Below are 27,128 nucleotides of genomic sequence, written 5' to 3' on the forward strand. Positions count from 1 at the left end.
TGATTCTCTTGAGAACTTTACAACTATGGTTGGAGTGCCTGGTTAATCAATTTCAGATAGCACTAGTCAGTCAGGTACTGGAGAGAAGGAACAAACTGTGTAGGGAAAACTTCTCAAAACTTTTCAAAACCATTCTTACCTACATTTACTGCCGTCTTGCCATTCGATGACCTTATAGATTAAAGAAAAGTTGATGGCCAGAAGCCTGGGAGGAACATCTTATACTTTTACAAATCTAGTTAATTTCTGACAGAATAAGATATGAATGATATCCTGCTGGATCTCCCGGTTACTGACCATTTTAACTCCCCGTCCCATGCCCATCCCGACCAGTGTGTCCTGGGCCTCCTCCATTGCCAGTGTGAAGCCTGAGGAGAGCACTTCAAATTCCGTTTGGGAAGCATTTCACCCAATGGTATGAATATCCTTCTCCTGTGCTGGCCCCAGCCTAGAGCACACACCTTTCTCTCACTATCCTGCCCCTTTCCCCACCATGGTCCCCTTCCACTAATATCCCTCCCTCTTGCTTAACACAGGTATTTCACTCTATGTCTCTCCTTACTGAAACTCTTTTAACTCCTTTTCATCTCTAGCCTTTGTTCATGCATCTGCTAATCAAAAACCCCTCATGTACCCACCAATTAATTGCCAACCCTACCACGTTTGCAGCCCCCCCCCTCCCCACTGAAGCAGGGTCCCAACCCAAAATGTCGCCCATCCACTCCTTCCACAAATGCTGCCTGGCCCACTGAGCTACCCCAACACTTTGTAATTCCAGCATCTGCAGTCCCTTGTGTCTTGCTGTCAGATATAATCTAGGTCCTTGCTTACAGGCAACCACATCTTACTGAATGTGATTTGATCTTGCTTACTCCACTTGATAGATTATAAGCTACCAGAAGTAAGAAACGGTAGATATTCTAGGTTTATGTTTCTTCAAAAGTAAGCTAAAGAAAAGTGATTAAACAATGATAACACTATTATAACAACATAAAATATAGAAGCAGAATTGGGCCATTCAGCTCATCAAGACTACTCTGCCAAACTATCATGGCCGATCTAATTTTTCCTCTCAATCCCATTCTCCTGCCTTCTCCCTGTAACCTTTGACACCCTTCCTAATCAAGAAATCGTTAATCTACACTTTAAAAAAAATCCAATGCCTTGGCCTCCACAGCCACCTGTGGCAATGAAATCCATAGATTCACCACCCTCTGGTGAAATAAGTTCCTACTCATTTACATTCTAAAGGTAGGACCTTTTATTCTGAGGCTGCACCCTCTGGTTCTAGACTCTCCCATTACTGGAATCATCCTTTTGATGTCCACTCTATCTAGGCTTTTCATTATCTGGTAGGTTTCAATAAGATCCCCCCTCATTATTCCAACCTACAATGAGTACAGTCCCAGAACCTTCACACACTCTTTATACATTAACACAATCATCCCCAGGATTATACCAATTTAACCTCCTCTGCAAGTACAGCACATCCTTCCTGAGATATTGGGCCCAACACTGCTCACAATATTCCAAATGTGGCCTCACCAGCACCTTATAAAGCCTTAGCATTACACTCTTGCTTTCGTACCCTCGAAATGAATGTTATCATTGCCTGTAGTAGCACTCCTAAGTCCCTTCCCACCACCAATTTCCAAATCCTTTCCCCATTTAGAAAGTAGTCTATGCCTTTATTCCTTCTAGTGTGTAGAACATTTTCCCAGCAACCATTCAATCCAGTTCTGTAAGAACTCTGCACATTTCAATGTGATTTCCCTTCATTATACCCTGTACCAAATTTTTGAGAATAAAACTTATTTTTACATCTTGTGCTCATGGAACTTAAATTGTTGTGGAGTTTGGTGTGAAGAGGAAATATTAGCAAATCTTTACATTTCTCTAAAATGTATTGAAAAGGATTTTCATTTTGAACTGTCTTACACCTGTTAAACATATTTTTTAAATTTGATTATAATTGATTTACTATTTTTTAACATTTACACATTTACTGATTTTTTATTATCTACTCTTTTCAGCATTTGAAAGTGTAAACGCAGCAGGTAAAGCTTCAGTGTGTGTTGATTATTTTTATTGTAATGCAGATGTATGAATTTTGCTGAAAGATTCACTATCAAACCGATGACTGTATGCTTTCCAACACAGTACTCCATTTGCCAACCCTTGGTCCACTCTCCCAACCTGTGTAAGTCCTTCTACAGCCTTCTAGCCTCCTCCACAGTATCACCCACCCCTCCACCTATCTTTGTATTATCCACAAACTTGGCCACAAAGCCATCAATTCCATCATATAGATCATTAACATGTAACATGAAAAGTAGTGGACACAACACCAAACCCTGCAGAACATCACTTGTCTCTGGCAGCCAACCAGGCAAGTCCCCCTTTATTCCCACTAGTTGCCGTCTGTCAGTAAGCCAATCTTCTATCCATGCTAGTGCCTTACCTCTAATTCCATAGGCCCCTATCTTGTTTAGCAGCCTCATATGTGGTCTTTTCTGAAAATTGAAGTAAAAACATCCACTGACTCTTCCTTGTCTATCTTGCTTGTTATCTCCTCAAAAAACTCCAACAGATTTGTCAGGCAGGATCTCCCCTGCTGACTTTGGCCCATTTTATCATGTGTTTCCAAGGACCCCAAAGCCTCATCCTTAATAATGAACTCTATGTTACCAACCACGGAGGTCAATCTAACTAACCTATAATTTATTTCTTTTGCATCACTCACTTCTTAAACAGTGGAGTTACATTTGTGATTTTCCAGTCCTCTGGAACCAATCCCGATTTTGCTGATTTTTAAAAATATCACTACTAATGGCTCCACTATCTCTAACGCTTCCTCTTTCAGAACCCTGGGTTGTAGTGCATCTGCGTCCAGGTGACCTATCCACCTTCAGACCTTTCAGCTTCCCAAGCACCTTCTCCTCAGTAATAGTGATACAATGCTAGTATTTATGCAATGCTTACTTTAACAGAAGGAATTATCTTATTTCCTTCTAATGTTCCCTTTCCAATGTTCTCCCCACTAACACTCAGTCCAAACTTGAATAAGAATATCAGGGTGAAGAACAAACTACCAGCATGTCTGCTGTTATTGTCAAAAGCATCCAAACCTCATCTTCATGAGAGGAGAGGTGAAATTATTTGATAAAAAATGTTATACTGTCATTACTTATTTACGCATTTCTTTATTGTTATTAGCTGAACTAAAATGTAATGATTATCTTACTGCAAGTCATGGGACATTTACAAGTCCCAATCATCCAAACCAATATCCAACCAATTCAGAATGTATCTGGTACATTAGTACAAGCAAGGACAAAAGGATATCAGTAATTTTCACCACAATTGAGTAAGTAATAATCTTTTCATATTCACTTAACTGTAAATAATGTCAGGCACATCTAAAGCCACAGAGAGCAGGTATTAGTAGGGGTTTTAAGATACCAATGATGGTGCGTGCTGCATATTGCCACCTCTAAAAAGTTAGAAATTAGATATTCAAACTTTTAGAATTTTAATTTTTTTGCATTTCAATTTTAAACGAGATTAGATTTTAGTTATTAGTTTATTAAATTAGAAGGTGTTCGATCACAAAATCAAAGCAGAAGAGAGGGGTTTATTGATGGAAAAATATTGTTGATAAATGTAGCTCATTTTTTATTATTAGGCACGCAGGCACCCTTTGTCCACATAAGAGCAAGCTATGATGTTCAAATTAGTGAGGAAAACTCATCCTCTCATCCTGCTTTATCCCCAAATTACTTTAGGAATGCCAACATGAAACATCACCGATCCATGTTCTCCAGAGATGCTGCCTTACCGGCTGAGTTACTCCAGCACTTTGTGTCCTTTTTTACTCTCTCATCAATATTTGTTGTAGCAATAGAAAACATTTTCAATGGATTCGACTATAACATTCCTGAAAGCACATCTCTCCAGAGATGCTGTCTGTCTCGTTGAGTGACTGCGTCTATCTTTTTTTAATTTATTAGAAGCAAGTGTACAAAAATATAACCAGCGGCATTTGACATAATACAGTCCTGCCCCTGTCCCACTTAGGAAACCTGAACGGAAACCTCTGGAGACTTTGCGCCCCACCCAAGGTTTCCGTGCAGTTCCCGGAGGTTGCAGGTGGTTGCCAGAGGTTGCAGGTAGTGGAAGCAGGTAGGGAGACTGACAAAAACCTCCGGGAACTTCCGGGAACCGCACGGAATCCTTGGGTGGGGCGCAAAGTCTCCAGAGGTTTCCGTTCAGGTTTCCTAAGTGGGACAGGGGCATTATTGTAACAGCTTCAATTTTGACTTTTAGCTATAGTTAAGAGAAAAGAGAGAAAAAGCAAGAGAGAGAAAAAGTGGAATGTGGAAGGATAGAACCCCTAGACTACCAAAGTGGTGTAGCCAAAGAGTGAGTAAGTAAAAGAAATAAGGAAGATGTAGAGAAATAAAAAAACAAAAACAGAAAGAAAAAAAAGTGATGATATACCTGCCTCTCAACCCTCCCCACCCATCACCCAACCCGTAATCAGGTTTAACACCAAAATTGTCCTGCACCATACTATCCTTGTAATAAATCAATGAATGGTGTCCATGTCTTCGAAAAAAGCTCTGGTTTTTCTGCTAAAACAAGTCTAATATTTTCAAGATGTAGTGTCTCGGACATGTTTGTAATACACATTTTAAGAGTATGGACATTAGTATGTTTCCAAAATTTGAGTATTCATTTTTTTTGTCGTTAACAGGCCATAACTAAGGAAACGTCTTTGAAATAATGATAGCTCAAAGCAGGCTTCTGACATACCTAGAATAATCAATTCCGTGTCGGGGTCCAATTTTGTTTTTAGTGTTTTGGAGAGAATTTCAAAAATTCCTCTCCAATAATTATGTAATTTTATGCAAGAGGCGAAGGAATGTGTTATAGTTGCTTCTTGAAGGAGACATTTATCACAAATAGGAGATACATTTGGAAAGACCTTATTCAGTCTAGACTTTGAGTAGTAGAGTCTATACAGTATTTTACATTGAATTAACGTATGTCTAACGTTAATCGAACAATTGTGTATATATAAAAGGTTTTCTTCCCATCTGTCTTTTCGAGTTTTTAGGCCTAGTTCCTCTTCCCAGGCTCTTCTAATTGCTTCTGATGTTGGGATTTCTATATTTAAAAGGGTGTTATACAAATATGATGTTAACTTGTTTGACTCTGAATTTCTATTCAGTGACTGCAGTCTATTTTTGATTTAGACCAGCATTTGCAATTCCTTCCTACACATTCATTTAAGTATCTCATTACTAAATGCACCTCGCATTTTTTTTTAGTAAAAATCGCAGAAAACCGCACAATAACATTTTGAAATGCAATATTCATTGGTACAAGTTCATCCTCAGATACATAACAATTTGAACACTGAAGCTAGATACAGAGTGCTGGAATAACTCAATGGGTCAGGCAGCATCTCTGGAGAAAAAAAGGATATGTGACGTTTTAGGCCGGGACCCTTATTCAGACTCCTTCTTCAGGGTCCCGACCCATCCTTTCTCTCCTGAGATGCTGCCTGACCCACTGAGTTACTCAAGCTTCAGTGTTTACCAGCTTCTGTAGTTCCTTCCTACACACGATTTGAACACTCCTGCACTACCTGCTTTTTGCATTTCCTGTCAAGAGAATGAGGTGCATTGGCGTCAGTTTGCTCGTCATAAATATAAAATCATGGGTAGAATGAAACCAGTCCATTTTTATATCGAGTAAAAAATTCTTCTGCCTGAACTTATCAATGGGTAAAAGAGTTGCTACAGTTGAATTCACTCAGGAGATGATCGAAATCTCATAACATCCCTATTAAGTCCAATAATTTCTTAAGTGTATAAGGACAGAGCAAGCCAACTCACTAGCCCATTTTCATTTCATGCTTCATTATTGTTTTAACATTTTTAGTTGCCATCTGTATGTTTCAATATGTGTTGCACATGTTATTAAATAAAATGAGATTTTTTAAATTAAAATGATGACTGCAAGATACCTTTTCAAGCTATGATCATTCTCTCCACAGCATGGATGTTTCACAAGATTGCACAAATAACTATATAGAACTATATGATGGGTCTTCGTTAGATTCTCCTGTGCTTGCAACAATATGCGCTGGATTAAATATACAATTCACGTCATCATCCAACAATATGATAATTACTTTTGCAGCCGATTCTCATTCAATTGGACGTGGATTTAGTGCAGAATACAAAACTGTGGAATAGTATGCTTGTCCTACTCAATGTGTTGTTCACAATGCAATGATACCAATCTTAAATGTAGTTTCATTGAACTATTAGGGGTTTACAAAGAATTCCATCTGTTGTGTTTCATAGAAATTAATCCATTTTTAATTGCAATATTGAACATTGAAGCAGGACTTTAAGTGACACCATTTCCCTCCAATGCTTCTCTCTGAAGTAGAATGATATCATTCACATCCTTGATTTTATTTTTGACATTGAGATTTGTCTCAGTGTATGTATCATTGTATCATTAAGACAATCTATTCCCACTTGCATGACATGCCTGACACTCTTTTTGCCTCACTCCTCTTCTGCTGAAACCTTCATTCATCAATTTGTTAATAGGCCAGGTAATCAAATATATTTCTCATCAGCCTCCTTTGCTCCACCTTCTGTATATTTGACATCAGTCAAAATGCTGTGTGTCATATCTAAACTCATCCATGTCTAGGTCATCAATTTTGCTGGCTTATTTTTGCTTCCAGATTTGCAAAGCTATTTGTGGTGCTATTTGCAGTGAAAACTATACCTGTAAATGCCTGCAGCCCTATAACCATGCAAGATATTGGTTGTCTTAAAATGCACCCCCCTCAAACATCCCTGTACTTCTCCTACTGTCAGACACTCATCCAAATGCCTTAACTCTGGAATTTCCTCCTCAAAATCCCAATTTTCCACATTTAAGTCAATCCTAAAACATATTGTAGTGATCTATTCTTTACTATTCCTCATTTCCACCTATGGCTTAAAGTTAGCTTCTTTATGATGCTCCTGTGAACATTCTTGCCACCTTAAAGGTGTGAGGTCCATGCATGTTGTAACAATGTTGTCATTCATGAACGCACAAGTGCAAGACTCTGATCTGGTCAGGACACTTCAGGTCACACTTGCTAAACTCCCTTCACCCTCAAACACTGTCACCTGGATTACTCCCTTCCTGTGCTTTACATATCTCCCACATTGTTATTTGATTTAAAAAAAAGCCACTCCAATAACAGAGCAAAGTATGTGGGAGCATGTGCCAGAGTGATATGATCAAGCAGAAGGGAGAACATAGTCATATAAAGAGATATGCTTGCAGATGATAGTTGGGGTGTCTGGGGATCAATGGAGGTTCACTGGCAAGTGCAGATTCTTAATTGAGGGACTACAGAGTCTTGAGAAAAAGTGCTTGCTGTCACAGAGTTCTGGAACTCAGAGTGGGAATGCATTGCAAGAAGCAATATTTGGCCACTTAGCCTATGAAGTATATCCACTTACATACTGAATAAAACACATGGTAAATATCTTGCTTGCCAATTAATCCCTTAGAACATCGCAAAGAATGGTGGGTGACTGGATGATGCAGCCAAGTGTGGTGTTGGTGGCAGATATGATAGTATCATTCAGGAGGGTTTTAGATAGGCACATTGATATGCAGAGAATAGAGGGGTATGGATCATGTTCTGTTCTGCTTGCCATCCAAACAGATCAGATAATATTATAGATAAATACGATTAAGTCAAACTCAAGTGCAAAAGATGGAGCAAAGTGTAAGATTGTGATTGTATCGGATCATAGTAAATCCTTCTGATAATAGAGCATGCAAAGTGTTGCCATGCTCCAGCGCCAGATGAGATTAGTCAGCACAGACATTGTGTGCTATACTTCTCTACGTTTCATGTTCCAACAATACCAGTTTCCAGATCCTTGCCATCTCAGCAAAGCACAGCAAATCAAGAAATTAAGTTTACACTCACTTCTCTAATTATGAGTGAGTTTGATTGTTTAAAGACTGCATGAAATTTAATTATTTCAAATTAACAATAAATTAAATATTATATAATTACATAGTAGCTTTGAAATTGTAATTATTTAAATATCATGCAGGCTCACAATTCACTTAGAAAACAAATTCATTTTGACATTGATCCTGCCTTTGATGATTTTCATCCATATTGAAACTGCGGATGAAACGACGGTGACTGGGAGGCATCAGTCCTGGAAAATCAGTCACTAAATGCATGTTATAAAAACATATATAGTTTTTTGTTCTTTTACAATTTATGTACATAACAGTCACAAAATCGTCAATTATGTTAATCAATGGTATATCATGTGTAATATGAAACCTAACAGCTGGTCAAAATTATTGAATGATCAAAATTAAGACAAGCACCTTAAGTTGCTTCATCGTGATTCTCAATGAATTTATGTTGATAATGCAATTGTTAACCTAAATAAATCATAAACATTTACAACTATTCCGGTATCTCAGCACTGCTGTCTTTAATGTCCTTTGTTGACATTTTTTGAGAATTGTTGTATTCATTTATTTAATCTTGAATTAACTCAGGGAATTTAAAAAAACACACATATTGCTAAAATAGATGGCTTCTTACAACCAGAAAAGCAGTAAATGTGTGTATCAAAAATTCCTTTCCTGAATTTCATCAGAACCATTTGTCTACATAGTTCTCATGAGTACCAAAACTGACTGAATACTAAGACTGCAGAGTTTTAAGGTCTAGTTTCCCAGTCTAGCTTTTTTTTTTAATTGCACGATATCCACCTGGTCGGCAGTGAGTAAGGAAATTCTACCAAGAAGATGACATCTGAGTCTTTATAGACTTTAGACTTTACAAACAGCATGGAAATAGAATCACCCCATACACTTGTATTATCCTTCACACTAGGGACAATTTACAATCTACAGAAGCCAATTAAACCTATAATCCTACATGTATTTGGAGTGTGGGGGGAAACCGTAGCACCCAGAGGAAACCCACATGGTCACAGGGAGAATATAGTCAAAGAGTCATAGAGTCAACGAGTGATAGTGTGGAAACAGGCCCTCCGGCCCAACTTGCCCACATGTCCCAGCTGTACTATCCAATCTTCCTGCGCTTGGTCCATATCCCTCCAAACCTGTCCTATCCATGTACCTGTTTAACTGTTTTTTTAAATGATGGGATAGTCCCAGCCTCAACTACCTCTTCGGGCAGCTAGTTCAATACACCCACCACCCTTTGTGTGAAAAAATTGAATATATTACAAAGTGAATATTCTACAAAACTTAGAATATACAAACTACATACAGATAGTACCCGTAATCAGGATCAAAGCCGGGTCTCTAGCATTGTAAGGCAGCAACTCTACAGCTGCGCCACTTTGCCGCCCATTAAGTCCATCTAGTTTTTTCCATGCACTCAAAGATTCACCATGAACTGAATGAAATAGTTTCTACTCAACTCAGTCTTGAATGGTCTGCCCTTTTGAGCATTTGAATGTCCATTAAAGTGTCAGAAGGCAGTGGGAAATACCTTGATCTTGAATCTGGTGGTATGTATTTTCTGCCTAATGGGAGAGAGGAGACGGCAGAATGACTAGGGTGTGATAGTCCTTAATTCTTTGCTGCTTCAACATGGTTGGACCAGGATAAGTTGTTGATGATAGTCACACTTAGGAACACACAGCTCTCAACCATCTCTACTTCAATGGACTTTATGGACGCACCTAGCACTTTTTACTATTACCTGATTTTGGAGAGTCAAATGCAACAAAATTTTGTTCAAGGTGCACTGTGTCTAGGTGTATATCTGAATGACAATAAAGTTTCCATTCATTCATTCATACATTCAATCAGTCATCCATTCATCCATTCATTCATTCATTCATTCATTCATTCATTCATTCAAGCACCACTGATAAAGTCAGGGGCATCCACTCCTCCCTGCTTCCTGAAGTCAATAACCATCTCCTTCATTTAACTGATGTTGAGAGAAAGGTTGTTTTCTTGCAAGCAGACACGATAACAATATTTAAGAGGCAGTTAAACAAACAGGTTGACAAGTTGGAAAGGGTGCAGAGAGGATTTTGACAGAACTCAAGGGTCTGAACTATAAGTAGCGGTTGAGCAGGCTAGGACTGTTTTCCGAGGAGAGTAGGTAGATGAGGTGTTATCCTACAGAAGTGTACAAAATCGTGAGAGGAATAGATTGGGCAAACGCACACAGTCTCTTGCCCAGAGTCGGGGAATCGAGAACCAGAGGACATAGGTTTAAGGTGAGGTGGGAAAGATTTAATAGGAACCTGAGGGGAAACATATTTTACATAAAGGGTGGTGGGTACAGGGAATTAACCGTGGGAGGAGGTCGTTGAGGCAGGTACGATCGCAATGTTTAAGAAACATTTAGACAGTTACATTGACAGGATAGGTTTCGAGAGATATGGGTCAAATGCAGGCAGGTGGGACGAGTGTAGATGGGACATATGGTCAGTGTAGGCAAGTTGGGACCGATGTGCCAGTTTCCATGCTGTATGACTCCATCAATGGATGGAGATAGAACACATGCAAGCAGATGGGATTAGTTTCAATTAACATCAGGTCGTGGTTCGAAGCACTTGTTGTCTGATCTGTTGTGTATTTCCAGCATTTTCAAATTCTATTGTATATTAATATAAGGAAGTCTCAATACATTAAAATAAAAACAGATTAGATTGTGTCATGCTTTGAAAATGCTTTATTGACTTCTTTTTTAATCACAATTTTATTATGCATTGAGTTAATTGAAACAGAAACAAATGGACAAATAAATTCAAGTGACATCCATGATTAGAAATTGTGACAGATGACATTATAATTAAACAATAAACTCAATCTCCAAGCTCATTGCTTCAGTGAATCTTAGAATTAATTTTGATCAGGTTTTGAATTTTGTTCATGCAAGTAAGTTTGTTGTGTCATTGGTTATCTGGATTAGATTCGATCAGATTCATTATCGATTGAAAGTGTCACTTCACAGTAGAATTCCGCATACTGCACTTAAGCCCGTTCTGTTCCAGATTCCTGAATAGTTTTAGCATTGCAGCAGCCAATGGCGAAACAATTACAAACAGAACCAGCAGAGGTAGGATAAATGGAAAATTAAATTAGATATTCGTGTCATCAGCCTTGTCCACTTCTTTTTTCAGACCTGAAAGACATTGCAGTTTATTATTTGCAAAGCAGTAACTCTGCTGTTGGTGGAACTACAAAATGAAACGTTTTCAGTGAAGCATTTAGAAAATACCATGCTTGTCTCACCTGCACCTTAATGTGTTCAATCTTTCTTGAGTTCAATTGGTCCCAACGTAACATCGACATTTCCCTTTGAAGAAGCTATGGCTCTCCTTTGCCGAGTCATGCACCCACGGTAACAGCGGGAGGAGTAATCATAAGCCTCGCATATCACAAGTTTACAACGGAGATAGACTGAGGAATGTGGGTTTAAGAATTTAAAGGCACTGAATGTAAATCGGGCAATATTGTTGGCTGGTGAGGGATATATGCCGTAGGTCTCATCCCTTACACACCTATAAAATAAATATTTCAAGGTTAATTTCATGAGAAACCCCAGCCAAAGCAGAGTTTCAATGCGTTAAAATGAATCACTGTATCACTGCTAAAAAAATTGGGAATGCTCAATGCAGTATGGGAACAAGCTAGGTAACAAAATGCAGTTCAGTATTTGATAAGGTGCCACACGGGACGCTGCTATGGAAGATGAAAGCCCACGGTACCAAAGGGCAGGTACTAGCATGGATAGCAGGTTGGTTGGAGGCAGAGGGCAATGAGTGGCAATAAAGGGACCTTTTCTGGTTGGCTGCCAGTGACAAGCGGAGTTCCGCGGGGTTCGATGCTGGGGCCGCTGCTCTTCACGTTGTATGTTAATGATTTGGATGAGGGGATTGAAGGCTTTGTGGCCAAGTTTGCGGATGATACAAAAATAGGTGGAGGGGCAGGTAGCGTAGAGAAAGCAGGGACTGTGCAGAAGGACTTGGACAGGTTGGGAGACTGGGCAGAAAAGTGGCAGATGGAATATAATGTAGCAAAGTGTTGAGTCATGCATTTTGGTAGTAGAATAAAGGCGTAGACTATTTTCTAAATGGGGAGATAATCCAGAAATTGGAGGTGCAAAGGCACTTTGGAATTAAAGGACGTTATTTTAGGAAGGAGATGAGGAGTCATTTCTTTAGTCAGGGGGTGGTGAATCTGTGGAATTCTTTGCCACAGAAGGCTGTGGTGGGCAAATCAGTGGATATTTTTAAGGCAGAGATAAATAGAGTCTTGATTAGTACGGTATCAGAGGTTATGGGGAGAAGGCAGGAGAATAGAGTGTGGAGGGAGAGATAGACCTGCCATGATTGAATGGCGGAGTAGACGATGGGCCGAATGGCATAATTCTGTTCCTATCACATGATCTGATGATGAATTGTTTTAATTTTAATTTTCAGTTTTAGCTTTTAGTTTTAGTGAAAGTGTGGAAACAGGCACACCGAGCATGCCGAACAATGATCACTCATATACTAATTCTATATTAGTCACGTTTTGCAGCCTATACATTAGGTGCAATTCACAAAAGCCAATTAACCTACAAAACAGTACTTTGGTATATGGGATGAACCTGGAGAAAACCACATGGTCACAGGGAGAATATTCAATCTCCATGCAGACAGCACCCATAGTCAGGATCGAACTCGGGTCTCAGGCAATGTAAGGCAGCAAATCTGCCGCTTCACCACTGTGTCGCCCAGTGTTATAAAAAGTGTTATAATTTTGTTCAAAGAATCAGTGAGAGAAACATATGCTCGCAGACACAACTCCAAAAAGGGCACAGAAGTTTGTGAAATTTGGGGGACATGCATGTATTGTTCACTCACAGTTGGAGGGCAGGTTGAGAAAGTAATTTAACAAAAAGCATAGTTGACTTTATGCATGAACACATCGAATAAAAGAGCAAGGAAGTATGCTGAATCTATATAACATTTTTGTTTAATTAGAAAATGCCCATATTCTGCAAAGATATTATTGCTTAGAAGGAGCTGTAGAAGAGATCTACTTCAATGATTCCAGGAAAGAGGGGCTTGAGTTCTGTGCGATAGATGGGAAACCCTGGGGTTGTTCTCTTTGGGTAGAGGAGGTTGTGAGGACATCTGTGTGACTGACTCACACAGATGTACACAATGCGTGCTGCAATTCTAATTTGTGACCTTGGATAATTAGTTTGGAAGATTACTTTTTAAACTTATCCTCTTCTTCTTGCGTATGGCGAGCACGGCCTTAAGTTGTAGGACAACTTGTTCTATTTGATCTTACTTGATTGTGCATGCCAGGTTGATTGCATTCGTTGAAACGGGGCGGACCACGTGAAGGTTGCAAACTCCCACCCCATAAACTTATCCCAAACTTACCCATTCTTGATTAGATCATAAGTCATTGATGTTGAGGTGACATTATCGGGCGCCGCTGTGCAGGTATCCACAAACACTTTAAGAGAAGTATCAGAACTGTACAGGTTAACCTGCACAAACAGATTCTGCTGAAGATCTACATAATACGGCAAATCTGACACTGGTGTGACAAATGATGATGAATCATAGAACATCATGCTAGATCTAAACGAGCCAGTTTGTGTTATGTTATCAAATATTCCATTTCCCGAGTTATTGTTTACCAAATACATTATGTTAACCATTGTATCTTGTTGCATTTCACAGCCAATATTGATCTGTAGGTATCGTGCACGAACTATAGTCGATCCAGAAAGTGAAGATTGGATGGTGTTGGAATAAACAATGTTACCGTTCTGTACCTATGAAACAGAATGAAGAATAAAAGTAAAATGTTATTTTGCGCACAATATGATCAAAATGAGATTTTTTTACATAAAATTTGAAAATTTGAGATTGGTAATCTGAAGTACAATTCGTCAAGAGAAAAAATTACAGGTCTGTAGGATTAAATGCACACAACTTCAACACTGAATCTTTTAGGGAGGGAAAAGATGTGAAGAATCTTGCTTTTTTTCAGTAGCAAGGAAATAGAGATGGGCACCAACAGCAGCTTAAAATAAAAATATTGAACAAGTTGTGAAAATGACTACAGATAGATGATTCCTTTTCAATTATCCTGTCCAGTGGTAGAAGTGCAGTTTAAGGCTAGGCGACCGTTCTGCTGAACTCTTGCGATCTGTCCGCCAAGGCCTGCTGGATCTTTCAATTGTTAACCATTTTTCCCTTTATCCCCTCCACTCCCCCCTCCTGTATCTTTTTTCACCCATATCCCTCCCTCCGGCTTTACATTTCACTCACTCCTCTGCTTCTTTATTTACCCGACACCTTTTGTCTGCCTTTCAGCTCTATCATTTATCACTTACTCCATCTATTGTCTTTCCTCCCCCTCACCTATAGTCACCTATCACTTGCCAGGTTTTGCCTCACCTCCCACCTTGCTTTCCCAGCTTTCTCCCCAACTACTCCATCAGTCTGAAGGACCCAACCCAAAACGTCATCTGTCCATTTCCTCTACAGATGTTGCCCGACAGGAGTTTTAAAGATTAATATAAACTATTTATCATAAAAGAGGACTCCCTTTTCTTGCTAGCAACATTTGCATAGGCCAGAGGCAAAAAACAAGAGGCAATTCAGCTCTAATAGACTTTGGTTAGGTCGCGTTTGGAGTTTTCATGCAGTTCTGGATGGCCCATTACAGAAAGGTTGGGGGAGCTTTAGAGAGAATGCAGAAGAAGATAACCAGAATGTTGTCAGGATTAGGAGGTGTTACCAACAAAGAGAGGTTGGATTGTTTTCTCTAGAACGCTGGTATTTGCTGGGATCAAAACCGATTTCCCAGGGCAGAAATGTCAAAGACAGAGTAGCTTGAAGGTGAGAGGGGCAAAGTCTAAAGGAGATGTTTAGGTCAAGTTGGTGTTGGCTGGCTAGAACACACTACCAGTGATGGTGTTGGAGGCAGATATGATAGTGGTGTTTAAGGGGCTTTTAGATCGGCACATGTAAAACTGGGAATGGAGGGGTATGGATCATATGGAGGCGGATGAGGTTAGTTTAACTTGGCATTATGTTCAGTACAGACATGTGGGACAATGGGTCTGTTCCTGTGCTGTACTGTGTTCTTATTAATATGAGAATGGAATGATAGTGCTGTCTAAGAGAAAAGTTTGGATTTAATGAAGAATTGAAAGGCATTGCGTTTTCACAACACTCAGCCGTAAACATGAAGTTCATTGAAATGTATTGAGAGTGTGAATGTTATAAGAACAGTTGGCAGCTTTTTCTGCGAGAGAGCAGATAAATGTGGATTTGAATGGTCAATAAAAGAATAGGGGGTAGGCATTGATACAAAGAAGAGAAGATCATGCATGCATTGGCATCAATGAAAAGTAAGTCAAAGAATGACCCACAGTCTACTTGAACACAGATTGAATTATGAGATGGTCAAGACCATGGACGGGAAGACATGATTTGAGAAGATTGGCACAATCAGCACATATTCAAAGCCGTTACAAAGTTTCACCATAGACTGAGAGAAGATAGGCCATGCCAAAACCATAACCTGTAGAACAACCGAATGTTAATAATTGCATATGTTGCTTCACAAAGTATTTAACCAAGAAAAAATTGAAAGAGGAGATGAAATATTTGTAAATAGTTTTACAACTATATTGTCGTGAATATTGAAAGACGTCTTTTTTGTGGAGCCAATCCTCCAGATCTATTTTGTTTACCTGTTGTACTGTACCACATTGATTAAGTGGTATTTTGAATTCCACTCCATTAGCTGTTATTATTGGTCTGCAGTTGCGATCATTCAGATAGAGATTGGACACATTAAAACCCAGAAAACTGAGATAGGAGTTATCAATTATTGCTTCCATGTAATCTGAAGAACATTTTAACATCTCTGAAAAAAAAAACATAATGTCATATATTCTATGCATTGGAAAAGTAATCTGTGAGGCAGAAAAACTATAATATCATAAGCATATCATAAAACCTATTATATCATAATATTACAATGGTTCAATGATTCTTTATTATCATGTACGCCCAGGTTTCATTTTGTAGAGGGAGATGAACAAAGAGATGTATTGTGCTGACTACATGGAACAATCCAAGGAGGCTCAGTGGTGCAACTGGTAGAGCTGTTGGTAGAACTACTGTCTCACAGCAGCAGAGACCAAGGTTCGATCCTGACCTCGGACTTAATGGACTTTGCACATTGTGCCTATGACCATGTGGGTTTCCACTGGGTGCTCCGGCTTCCTTCAGGTACTCTGGTTTCCTCCCACATCCAAAAGACTTGGGTTTGTAAGTTAATTGGCCGCAGTAAAATTGTCCATAATGTGTGGGGAGTGGATCAGAAAATGGGATAACAAAACTAGTATGAACATGAGATCAATCATCGGTGTGGCCCTTGGTGGGCCAAAGAGTCTATTTCTGTGCTATATCTCTAAACTCTAAACTAATCTAAAGGAGAAGATATTTGTGGTATGGTGAGGAGATAGGCTGAACTAGAGTAGCTGAGGACACCATAAAATTGGAAAAGGATTGGAGAAAAGATAGAGATAGCGGCTTGAAGTGTGAAGAAGAGAGGATCAGAAATCCAGAGGGCAGCCAATTAAAGATTCAGGGAATAGACTGGAGGAAGTGAGGGTGTCAGAAAGTAGATGTCAAGGAACAATGAGAAGCTTCGTTGAGGAGAGAGATGGGACCAGGCAGGTGGAAGATTGGGATGGGTGTAGAGAAAAGAAATGTGAAGGATTAGACAGGATGGCAATAGCTGGGCAGTCCAATTGCAATGGGTGATTACAAGAGTGAGAGGCAGAGATGGGAGGGCAGTGGATGATCAAATAGTAGAAAGCCACTGAGGCTTTTGGCACAAACCAACAATTTCCAGTAATAAAGAAAGATCAATCTAAAAATAATCTTCACTGCCACACTCCTCAGATAGGAGGCCAGGTAATGATTCTGCCCACTGGGGAAGATGTACTCGTGCGGTAAACCTTGCCCTATGGACAGTCTCACACAAATGTATAATGAGACACAAATGATGAGGACCTTGTACTCTCTAATGCCCCTGTCCCACTTAGGAAACCTGAACGGAAACCTCTGGAGACTTTGCACCCCACCCAAGGTTTCCGTGCGGTTCCCGGAGGATGCAGGTGGTTTCCAGAGGTTGCAGGTAGTGGAAGTTGCAGGTAGTTGCAGGTAGTAGGGAGACTGACAAAAACCTCCGGGAAACTCCGGGAACCGAACGGAAACCTTAGGTGAGGCGCAAAGCCTCCAGAGGTTTCCGGTCAGGTTTCCTAAGTGGGACAGGGGCAGAACAGTTTTGTTTTCATAAGCATAGAGAATCACACTACAGCTTCCTGAAGTTGACCATGGAACTCCACACTGATTAGCAAACAGGTTTGCAATAGACTTTAGTGCATAAAATAGTACGCAAGCAACATCATGTCATTTCCCAATAGTTATATGATGACTTTATTGTTTCATTTGTATAAAGGGCTTGTTAAGGTAATTTGCCTCATTTCATAATTACTCCAGGATTTATTTTGAGACAAGTATTTTAACAAAACTCACCGTTATAGTTGGGCCGTGCGTGGTAGCTGGCAGCGAAGCCACTTCTGGTTTGACTGGAATCTGATCGAAAATGAATTGTCATACTGTTGGATGTTGATGTAAAAGTTTCATTTGCTTCAATGCAAAGTTTTCCAAGCAAAGCAGAATCTGTTGTCGGCCCGTCGTACACTGCAACAAAATCGTATGAGCAACTTGATGTAGCTTCAAGCCTGCCAATAAAATATTTATAGTTAATAAGTGGGACAATGATAGATATAAGCAATGGTGAAAGTTTTTAGGGATCATTCCTTCATCATATTTAACACAAAATCTACAGTAACATACAGTCACAGAATCATAGAGTCTTACATCGTGGAAACAAGCCCTGCGGCTCAACTTGCCCACAGCGACCAACCTGTCCCATCCACACTAGTCCCACCTGTTTATATTGTAACATATTTACTTGCAAAATCATTCTTCTGACTCTAATGCTAATAAGAAGGTTTTTCTGAATCAAAAACACAAACTGCTTATAAACCTTGACCTCACATACTTTCTGTAACTATTGCCCATCACCTTGAATAATTATCCCAGAATCAACCCTTTATAGAAACATAGAAGCAGAAAACAGGTGCAGGAGGAGGACCTTCAGCCCTTCCAGCCAGCACCGCCATCCACTATAAGTAACCCGTGCCTGCCTACTCCCCATACCCCTTGATTCCGCTAGTCCCAAGAGCTCTATCTAACTCATCCAGTGAATTGGCCTCCACTGCCAGGGTGAAAGGAAATAGGGAGCTACAGGCTGTTTTGCTTAACACTTTCAAACAGAAAAATGCTAAAAGGTACTATAAAAGATGTTTGACAATATACTAAGTAACATGAATCAATATGGTTTCATGAAGGGGAGCTTCAGTGGCACATATGATCCAACACAAATTCTTCTGAACGCAGTTTCATGAATGTATTGAGGTCATTTGAATCAATCAGAAATTGTTAATTGACAGCAAATCTCTTGACACTACTAATAACATGAATTAAAAGATGACAACTTATTTACTTACTCAAAGTCAGAAAACCGCAGCTGTACTACTTGTGTGCTGTTCACTCTTATGTACCAAATGCAGTCTGCATTATGTGGATAGGGGTATGGATAACCAGGACTGAAAAGAGATCCAAAGGCATCGCCAAGATAACCTCCACACAAATGACCTATGACCAATAATGAAAAGGATAAGTCTACATAAGACATTATGTAGTATAAATGAACATTTTGTGTCTTTCCCTCAAAATGTCCTTCCTTTCATTATTCAGTACAATTACTCTTGCAATAAGTTTCTAAAGCTACCAGTCAACATGTCATTCTGTTGATCTTCCTGAATCTTGACAATGATTGTCCATGCCCTAGTTCCTGGTCCCAATGAATCTTTATTTTCCATCCCTGATTGCTGCAGTGAATCCTAACACTCTTTGGGCACAAAGTGCTGGAGTAACTCAGCAGATCAGGCAGCGTCTCTGGAGAACATGGATGGGTGACCCTTTCAGGTCAGGACCGTTCCTCAGACTTTAACACCCCTTCCTGTGCAATGCCAGAGTGAAGCTGATTCAATAGAATATAACTTAGGGAACTTCCTATTTTAAAATCACACCTACTGCTTGGATAGGACAAACCTACTGTATTATAAGCCATTCATGTGATCAAATAACACATAAATAATGTTGGTTCTTTATTGGATTATAAACAACATCATTGCAAACATACTTTGTGTTCTAATTTCCTAATTTCCCTAGCATGCAATTTTGAACAATATATTTCACAAAATTCACCGTTATTGATGGGAAGTGATTGGTATCTTGCGATGAAGCCACGTCTGGTTACGCTGGAATCTGACTGAAAATAAATTGTCATACTGTTGGACGACGATATCAAAGCTTCACTTGGATTTGAGCAAAGTCTTGCAAGCAAAGTAGAATCTGTTGAAGGTCCATCATATATTGCAACGTAATCATACGGGCAATTTTGAGCCATTTCAAGACTGTCAAGAGAATAAGCAGTTTGAACATTTTTTATATAATAATTAGCTTTTATTCATTAATTATCTTAAAATCAGACAATGATGAATGTATCTACTTTTTAAACATTAGCAAGAATTATTTGAGAAACTCACCTGAGAACATGATACCAAGTTAAACTAATTATCTCTCCATGAATGTGATTCATACCCCTCTATTATCTGCATATCTATCTATGTATCTAAGGGTCTCTTAAAACCACTATCATATCTCCTTCCACCACCACCCCCTGACATCATGTTCCAGACACCCACTACTCTCTGTAAAACCTTGCCCTGCCCATCCCTTTTAAACCTTCTCCCATTGACCTTAAAGCTATGCCCTCTCGTGTTTGACATTTCCACCCAAGGTAGAAGGTTCCGACTGTCTACCCTATCTATGCCTTTCAAAATTTTATATACAGCACAACTGTCAGATCTGCCATTGTACAGTTGTAACAGTTATCTCACAACTATGCAAAGCATTGGTGAGGCCACAGCTGGAATATTGTATGCAATTCTGGTCACCTGACAATTGAAAAGATGTCATTAGGCTGGAAAGACTTACTCAGATGGAGAGCTCAAGTTAAAAGGAAAGAGTGGATAGGCTGGAGTTTGTCTCTGGAGTGGAGGAGGCTGAGGGTGATCATAAGGGCCTGTCCCACTATGCAATTTTTCCAGCGACTTGCCGGCACCCTTCATAGTCGCAGCAGGTCGCTGAAATTTTTCAACATGTTGAACATCCAGCAGCGACCAGAAAAAGGTACGACTCTTTGGGCGACTACTCACGACCATACAGGCGTCACCCCTCGAGGTAGGTACAACTACAAAGTTTAAAAGATATATGGACAAGTAGATGGAAAGGAAAGATTTAGAGGCATGGGCCAAAAGTCCATAAATGAGACCAGTTCAGGCAGATATCTTGGTGGTTTGGACAAGATAGGCCTAATGACCTGCTTCCATATTGTATAACGACACGAGTCTACCTTGACTCTAATTGGCAGCGTACATTACTTAATTGGTGCCATGACACTGTTTGGTATCATAAAATGAACGTTTATTTATCTTCACTTACTCAAAGTCAGTAAATTGCAGATCAATTATTTGGTGGCTTTCCACTCTTATGTGCCAAATGCAGTTTGCAGAATTTGGATAGGAGTATGGATAATATGGACTGCTAACAGTTCCATTAGCATCATCAAGATAACCTCCACACGATCCACCTAGGAACAATAATGAAATAGATAAATCCAGGTGCAACAATATGTGATAAAAATTAGCAACTATTTATTTTTAAGAAAATGATGCTGGAAAAATCGAAGGTAGACAAAAATGCTGGAGCAACTCAGCGGGTGAGGCAGCATCTATGGAGCGAAGGAACAGGTGACGTTTCGGGTTGAAACCCTTCATCAGACTGATTTATTTTTGTCTCTTCTCCAGTATTTACTGTCAATTTTTCTTCTTTTATAGTTCAAAAAATTCATTCTTCATTACAAAAGTTTCTTAAGATGTCTGTCCACGTCTCATGCCTGTCCCGAAGGGCTGGCCTAACAAAGTCTTGACAATGAATGTTTATGGCCTTCCAATGAGAGTTACTGGCCTCAATGATTTTTTGTTTCACCTCTCTGTCTAGTCTGGTCACTGCGGCTATTTCTAAAATGTGTAGCGTTGCCCCACTGGCGTTGAGCTGATTAAAAGGGTTGCATTACAGGAAGAATGTGTGGGCTCTGGGGAGGGGTACTGAAGAGGTTTGACAGAATGTGGTTGAACAAACTTGGATTGTTTTTTCTGGAATGTCAAAGGTTGACGGGTGACCCGACAGAAGTGTACAAAATAATCAGAGGCATAGATAAGGTAGACATTCAGAACCGTCACCACAAAGTGGAAAATGGGGACAGCTTTAAGATCGGATGGGAAAAGTTTAGAAGAGCTGTGCATGTTTTTTTTTTCACATGGAGAGTGGTGAGTGCCTGAACATGTGGCCAAGGGTGGTGGTTGAAGCAGATATAATAGTAGCATTTAGGAGACTTTTGGATAAGCACATGAGTATGCATGGAATGGAGGGAAATGGATTATGTGCAGGCAGACAAGAGTTGGTTTTGGCACCCGGGGATATGGGGAGAAGGCAGGAACGGGGACTGATTGTGGATGATCAGCCATGATCACATTGAATGGTGGTGCTGTCTTGAGGGGCCGTATAGCCTAGTACTGCACCTATTGTCTATTGTCATGTTCAGCACAAACATTGTGGGCAAACGAGCCTGTTCTTGTGATGTACTCATTTATGTTGTATGTTCAATGGGCTATGGATTGGGAAACAAAGGGTGTTTTAAAAAAATATATACATTTCTATGGATTTTTAGTATTTCCATTACACATAAGTGTTTCAGATGTTTTCAGTTTCCCTTTTAAAACATAATCAATTCTAAACCAATATTGAGAGTGGGAAAAATGTTAACGGAGAAGTACGAGGCAAGTTTTCTTTTTTACGCAGAGAGAAGTGGTTGCCTGGAACACGCTGCCAGCGGTGATAGTGGAGGCAGACAAGATAGGACCATTTAAGAGGCTTTTACATAAGCACATGGATATGTATGGCATGGAGCGATACAGATCAAGAGTCAAGAGTGTTTTCTTGTCATATGTCCCGAAACTGAACAATGAAATTCTTACGCAGCCACGTAAACAGATATGTAAACATAGCACTGATCCTTACATTTTCATTACTAATGTGTGATTATTAAATATCCTCTAACATTTAATGGTTCAATGGTGCAAGGTTCAGAGCAAAACATAAAGTGCTGGAGGAACCTAACGGGTTTGCAGCATCTGTGGAGAGAATGGACAGACAATGTTTTGGGTCAGGAATTTTCTTGTGACTCCATTTAATGTTCAGATTTGAACAATAGCTTCTTGGTGAAGGCAGACGTAAGTGTAACTGGACCCGATTATAAATCACATCTTACATTGAAGTTTATTGCAGAAACATATGGGTAGCATTTAAAATTAGTTACCTGTTGTTGGTGCTGAAAAGAAGAAAAAATAATAAAATTAGCAAAGTTGATCATAAATAATGATAATGTACTTTGACAAGGTACAATTTAAAGCAATAAACTATGAGGTTTTAACTGTGTCAAAATTGTTAGGAGGTTAGTGGGCAAAATTAGAGCACATGGTATTGGGGGTAGGGTATTGACATGGATAGAGAATTGGTTGGCAGACAGGAAACAAAGAGTACGAATAACCGGGTCCCTGTCAGAATGGGAGGCAGTGACAAGCGGAATGCCACAATGCTCGGTGCTGGGGCTGCAACTATTTACAATATATATTAATGATTTTGATGATGGAATCAAAAGTAACACTAGCAAATTTGCTGATGGCACAAAGCTGGGTGGCAGTGTGAACTGCTAAGACGATGCTATGAGGTTGCAGGATGACCTGGACAGGTTGAGAGAGTGGGCAGATATGAATGGCAGATGCAGTATAATGTAGATAAATGTGAGGTTATCCACTTTGGCGGCAGGAACAAGGAGGCAGATTATTATCTCAATGGTGTCAGATTAGGAAAAAGGGAAGTGCAACAAGGCCTGGGTGTCCTTGTTCATCAGTCACTGAAAGTAAACATGCAGGAACAGCAGGCAGTGAAGAAAACTAATGGCATGACTTGACTGTCAGATGGCGTGGCTGTCATATGAGGAAGGATTGGAAAGACTGGGCTTGTATTCACTGAAATTTAGAAGGATGAGAGGGCATCTTATAGAAACATATAAGATTATAAAAGGACTGGACAAGCTAGATGAGTAAAAACTTTTTCACCTGGAGAGTTGCGAATTTGTGGAATTGTATGCCACAGAACGCAGTAGAGGCCAATTCACTGGATGAATTTAAAAGGGAGTTAGATAGAGCTCTAGGGGCTAGTGGAATCAAGGGTTATGGGGAGAAGGCAAGCACGGGTTACTGATTGTGGATGATCAACCATGATTACAATGAATGGCGGTGCTGGCTCGATGAGCCAAATGGCCTCCTCCTGCACCTATTGTCTATGTTTCTATGTAATGTAGCAATTTTGACATTTATCACAAAATGGAAAACTTTAGTTATTTGTGCTAGATTAGAGTAACATCTCCTATGCTTTTAATTTCCAATCAGGGAAACCGATTACCTCACCAGACTAACAGGGATGCTGAAAGCACAACAAATGGGATTGATTTACCATTGATATACAATATATAAACATTTTGTCAAATAATTAGTGATTTTTGTGGAAAGACAGGACCGGCAGCACAGTACCACAGTGGTAGAGTTGCTGCCATACAGCGCCAAAGGCCCAGGTTCGCTCCTGACTGTGGGTGCTGTCTGTACGGAATTTGTATGTTTTTCTGTGACCTGCATGGATTTTCTCTGGGTGCTCCTGGTTTCCACCCACACACCAAAGGCATACAGATTTGTAGATTTATTAGCCTTTGGTAAAAAATTGTAAATCGTCGCTAGTGTGTAGGGTGGTGCTAGATCCGCTGGTCGGCGCAGACTCGGTGGGCCGAAAGGCCTGTTTCTGTGCTGTATCTCTAAACTAAAGTAAACTAAACAGTATGTAAACATCTTGGCAAATAATCAATGATTTTTTAGGACAAATATCCTGAATAAAAATTCAATTATGAAATGCTTGTGAATGTGCAGACCAAGAAATGTATAAGAATGATTGACAGTAAATAATACAGACCTGTAGTAGTTGTGTAAAGGCCGCAATATCCTAGAGAGAAAGAAATTAGTAATTTAAATTATTCAGTGTCTTTTATCAAGTTGCTTCTAGTCATACTCAGAAATGTTATTCAGACACATGGCAGAAAATGCCAAGTTCAGTTCTGACTGAAAGGGGATGAGCAAGTTCATAACAGTAGTCAGGAAACTTCCTAGTGGAGTCAGATGACTGTCACAAATAGCACTCACAGCAAATGCTTCCCTACCCTGCCCGCCAGCAAACCATGCCCTAATGCCTCAGAAACCTCACAAAGTCTTAAATTCGGCAATGATTATGCTCAGGGAATGTTGGAGAACAAAAGAGAGAGGCCACCCTGCTTCTCCCTATCAAAATTTGTGGAAACAAACAGGTTTCACCGATACAAACCATTTCCATCAGTTTTATCAAACCACTCCAATCTTTCCTTCTGTCCTGATACATGGATAATATAAGCAGTAAAAGAGGAAAAATCTGCTCATTACTTAGAAAATGTGTTATTCAGGTAACATATGGTTGAAGCTTGATCTTAAAGGCATACATTTATTTTCCAGCTGAAATTAGTCTAGGATCTCATGAAGGTCTCAATACTGACATAGGAAAACTGTCTGAAGAAGAGTCTCAACCCGAAATGTCACCTATTCAATAGGTGATTAAATCAATTATAGATCCACCAATTTTACCCCTTTTCCTGGTGGTGACAATTAAAATGCTATATTCCAGTTTATGTACAAAACATAATTTATGCTCTATAATTTGAAAGAAGTTGAAGGAATTATGTCCTAGTGTGGAGTAGCTGGATGGAATACAGCCAAATGTAACGGTGTGTAGTGATCCGAATTGCTGTATCCACGTGCATTGTGAAATTCCACAACTTCCTACAATTACAATGCATGAAACATTATTTATCAATTGTCATTTTGTGTGTTTGAATGAATCAGCTGCAGTTGGGGATTTAGTGGAGCAAACAGTTGATTTCCCAAATGTCTGATAACAAATCACCAACAGTTCATAATCTGGCTCTGCATATTTTAATAACTTTGCTATGGATAAATGTAATAAATTAAAACACAGCAACGATTAATTGGAAATGTTGAAACAAAGAACTGCAGATGCTAGTTAATATATAAAAGGACACATAGTGCTGGGGAAACTCAGTAGGTCAGACAGTATCTCTGGAGAACATGGATAGGTCACCTTTAGGGTCAAGACACTTATAATAACATTGTTGTAAATATGTTTCACTAAAAATCTTTTCCTGTCCGAATTTATACCCTGGTGGTCATTGATGCTTCCCATCCTCTCTCAGTGGAATTATTATCACCTCAATGCTACTCAATAGAGTGATGCATGAGAACTACATCAAACAGTTCAAGATTTCCATGCTAATGATAACATTGTACATTCCATAAACTCAGTCAGGGCATCAAGTGCCATCTACACTGCTTTGACAAAATACTACTCAAAGAATTTTTGATCACTTCAGGGACTTGTTCCATTTGTAATAAGATAACTTTCATATATAGTTAAGGATTACATTGCCTTTTAAAAATCCTTACCAGAATCCATGTAAGAACAGTAGTCACAGAAATCAGGACAACAGTTGCCATAGTAACGACAGCTGTAATCACAGGAGCATCCATATGAAGACCCCCCACAGTTGTATCTGCACGAATCGTATCCTGTTGTCCAGAAAATGGTGCGTTAAATTGAATGAACTTTTTAATTTTCAAATCTGAGATAAATTTAGCAGGTTAATCTTTAAATGTGGTGCAATATGCTTTCAAAGAACATTTTCGTACCTGTTGTCTCCATTGCTTCAGTATTACCTGTAACTGTAAAAATAATAAAATTAAAAGCAGTATCATTTATTTCTGTTCAAACTGTGTATGTTTTTCCATAATCAGAATAAGACCATGGCAAGAAACTTACTGAAGTCTTTGTCCCTTTCTTGAACAAAAAGCTCATGCATATAATCTTTTTCCAAATTGATAATGGACTAGAATGATTAAAAATTATTGCCAAGTGATAACTATTGCAAAACTCCAAATGGAATTAAGATATCTTTCTAACTTCACATTTTCCTTTTATGTATGAAGCCGAACTGTTAATCTCACGTGTGCAGTACTATTCACCATAACCGAGTGTCAGTGAAGCTCAAATAAAGTGCATCTAAAATTACAATGAAAACTTACTGTCAGACTGACGTACAGACTTTAGGAACCAACATGTAAAAATGTGATCAACAGCATGATTCTATAAGGATAGCCATTACAGATACAAATTGATTGATAAACTGAAACAAAGAGTCAAAAAACATTTATAAGAATGTTTGAACTAAAATTTTACTGACCTGCTCCAATTGTGTAACCACCACAGTTTCCTGGAAACAAGAACATTAGTTATTTACTTACTTCATTGTTGAGTTACCTACCAGTTAAACTCGGAAATAGTTATTAAACGCATGCTAGAATTAACTATTGTTAAGATTAAAATGAATGTGCAAGTGACCAACAGCAGTCAGGAAAAGTCCCAATAGTGCACCCAGGTTGTCACAATCAATGTACAATATGGACAAACTTGCTGTAAACTCCACCCTCGACTTTCAACTCCCCAGAGTGCTTGATTCAGGTAAGTACCATTGGAAAAGGCAGGTATAAAATTCCTTTCCAATGGAAA

At 39.3% G+C, this 27,128-nt stretch overlaps 1 protein-coding gene across 1 annotated transcript in view; it reads right to left on the reverse strand.

The window, feature by feature from the left end:
* Window positions 1-10,757: 10,757 nt before the first annotated feature.
* LOC129704000 (deleted in malignant brain tumors 1 protein-like) overlaps window positions 10,758-27,128 on the reverse strand; it is a 35,906-nt gene continuing 19,535 nt past the window's right edge. Inside the window, exons 8-15 of the mRNA XM_055646789.1 lie at window positions 20,793-20,940; window positions 19,494-19,702; window positions 18,731-18,878; window positions 17,691-17,899; window positions 15,833-16,008; window positions 13,500-13,900; window positions 11,353-11,621; window positions 10,758-11,242 (exon numbers count right to left, since the gene is read on the reverse strand). Coding sequence (XP_055502764.1) covers window positions 11,369-11,621; window positions 13,500-13,900; window positions 15,833-16,008; window positions 17,691-17,899; window positions 18,731-18,878; window positions 19,494-19,702; window positions 20,793-20,940 — 1,544 coding nt within the window. The 3' untranslated portion in view covers window positions 10,758-11,242; window positions 11,353-11,368. The remainder of the gene's footprint in view (window positions 11,243-11,352; window positions 11,622-13,499; window positions 13,901-15,832; window positions 16,009-17,690; window positions 17,900-18,730; window positions 18,879-19,493; window positions 19,703-20,792; window positions 20,941-27,128) is intronic.

This window comes from Leucoraja erinacea, chromosome 15, assembly GCF_028641065.1.
Source record: "Leucoraja erinacea ecotype New England chromosome 15, Leri_hhj_1, whole genome shotgun sequence".
In the NCBI taxonomy this organism is placed as follows: Eukaryota; Metazoa; Chordata; class Chondrichthyes; order Rajiformes; family Rajidae; genus Leucoraja; species Leucoraja erinaceus.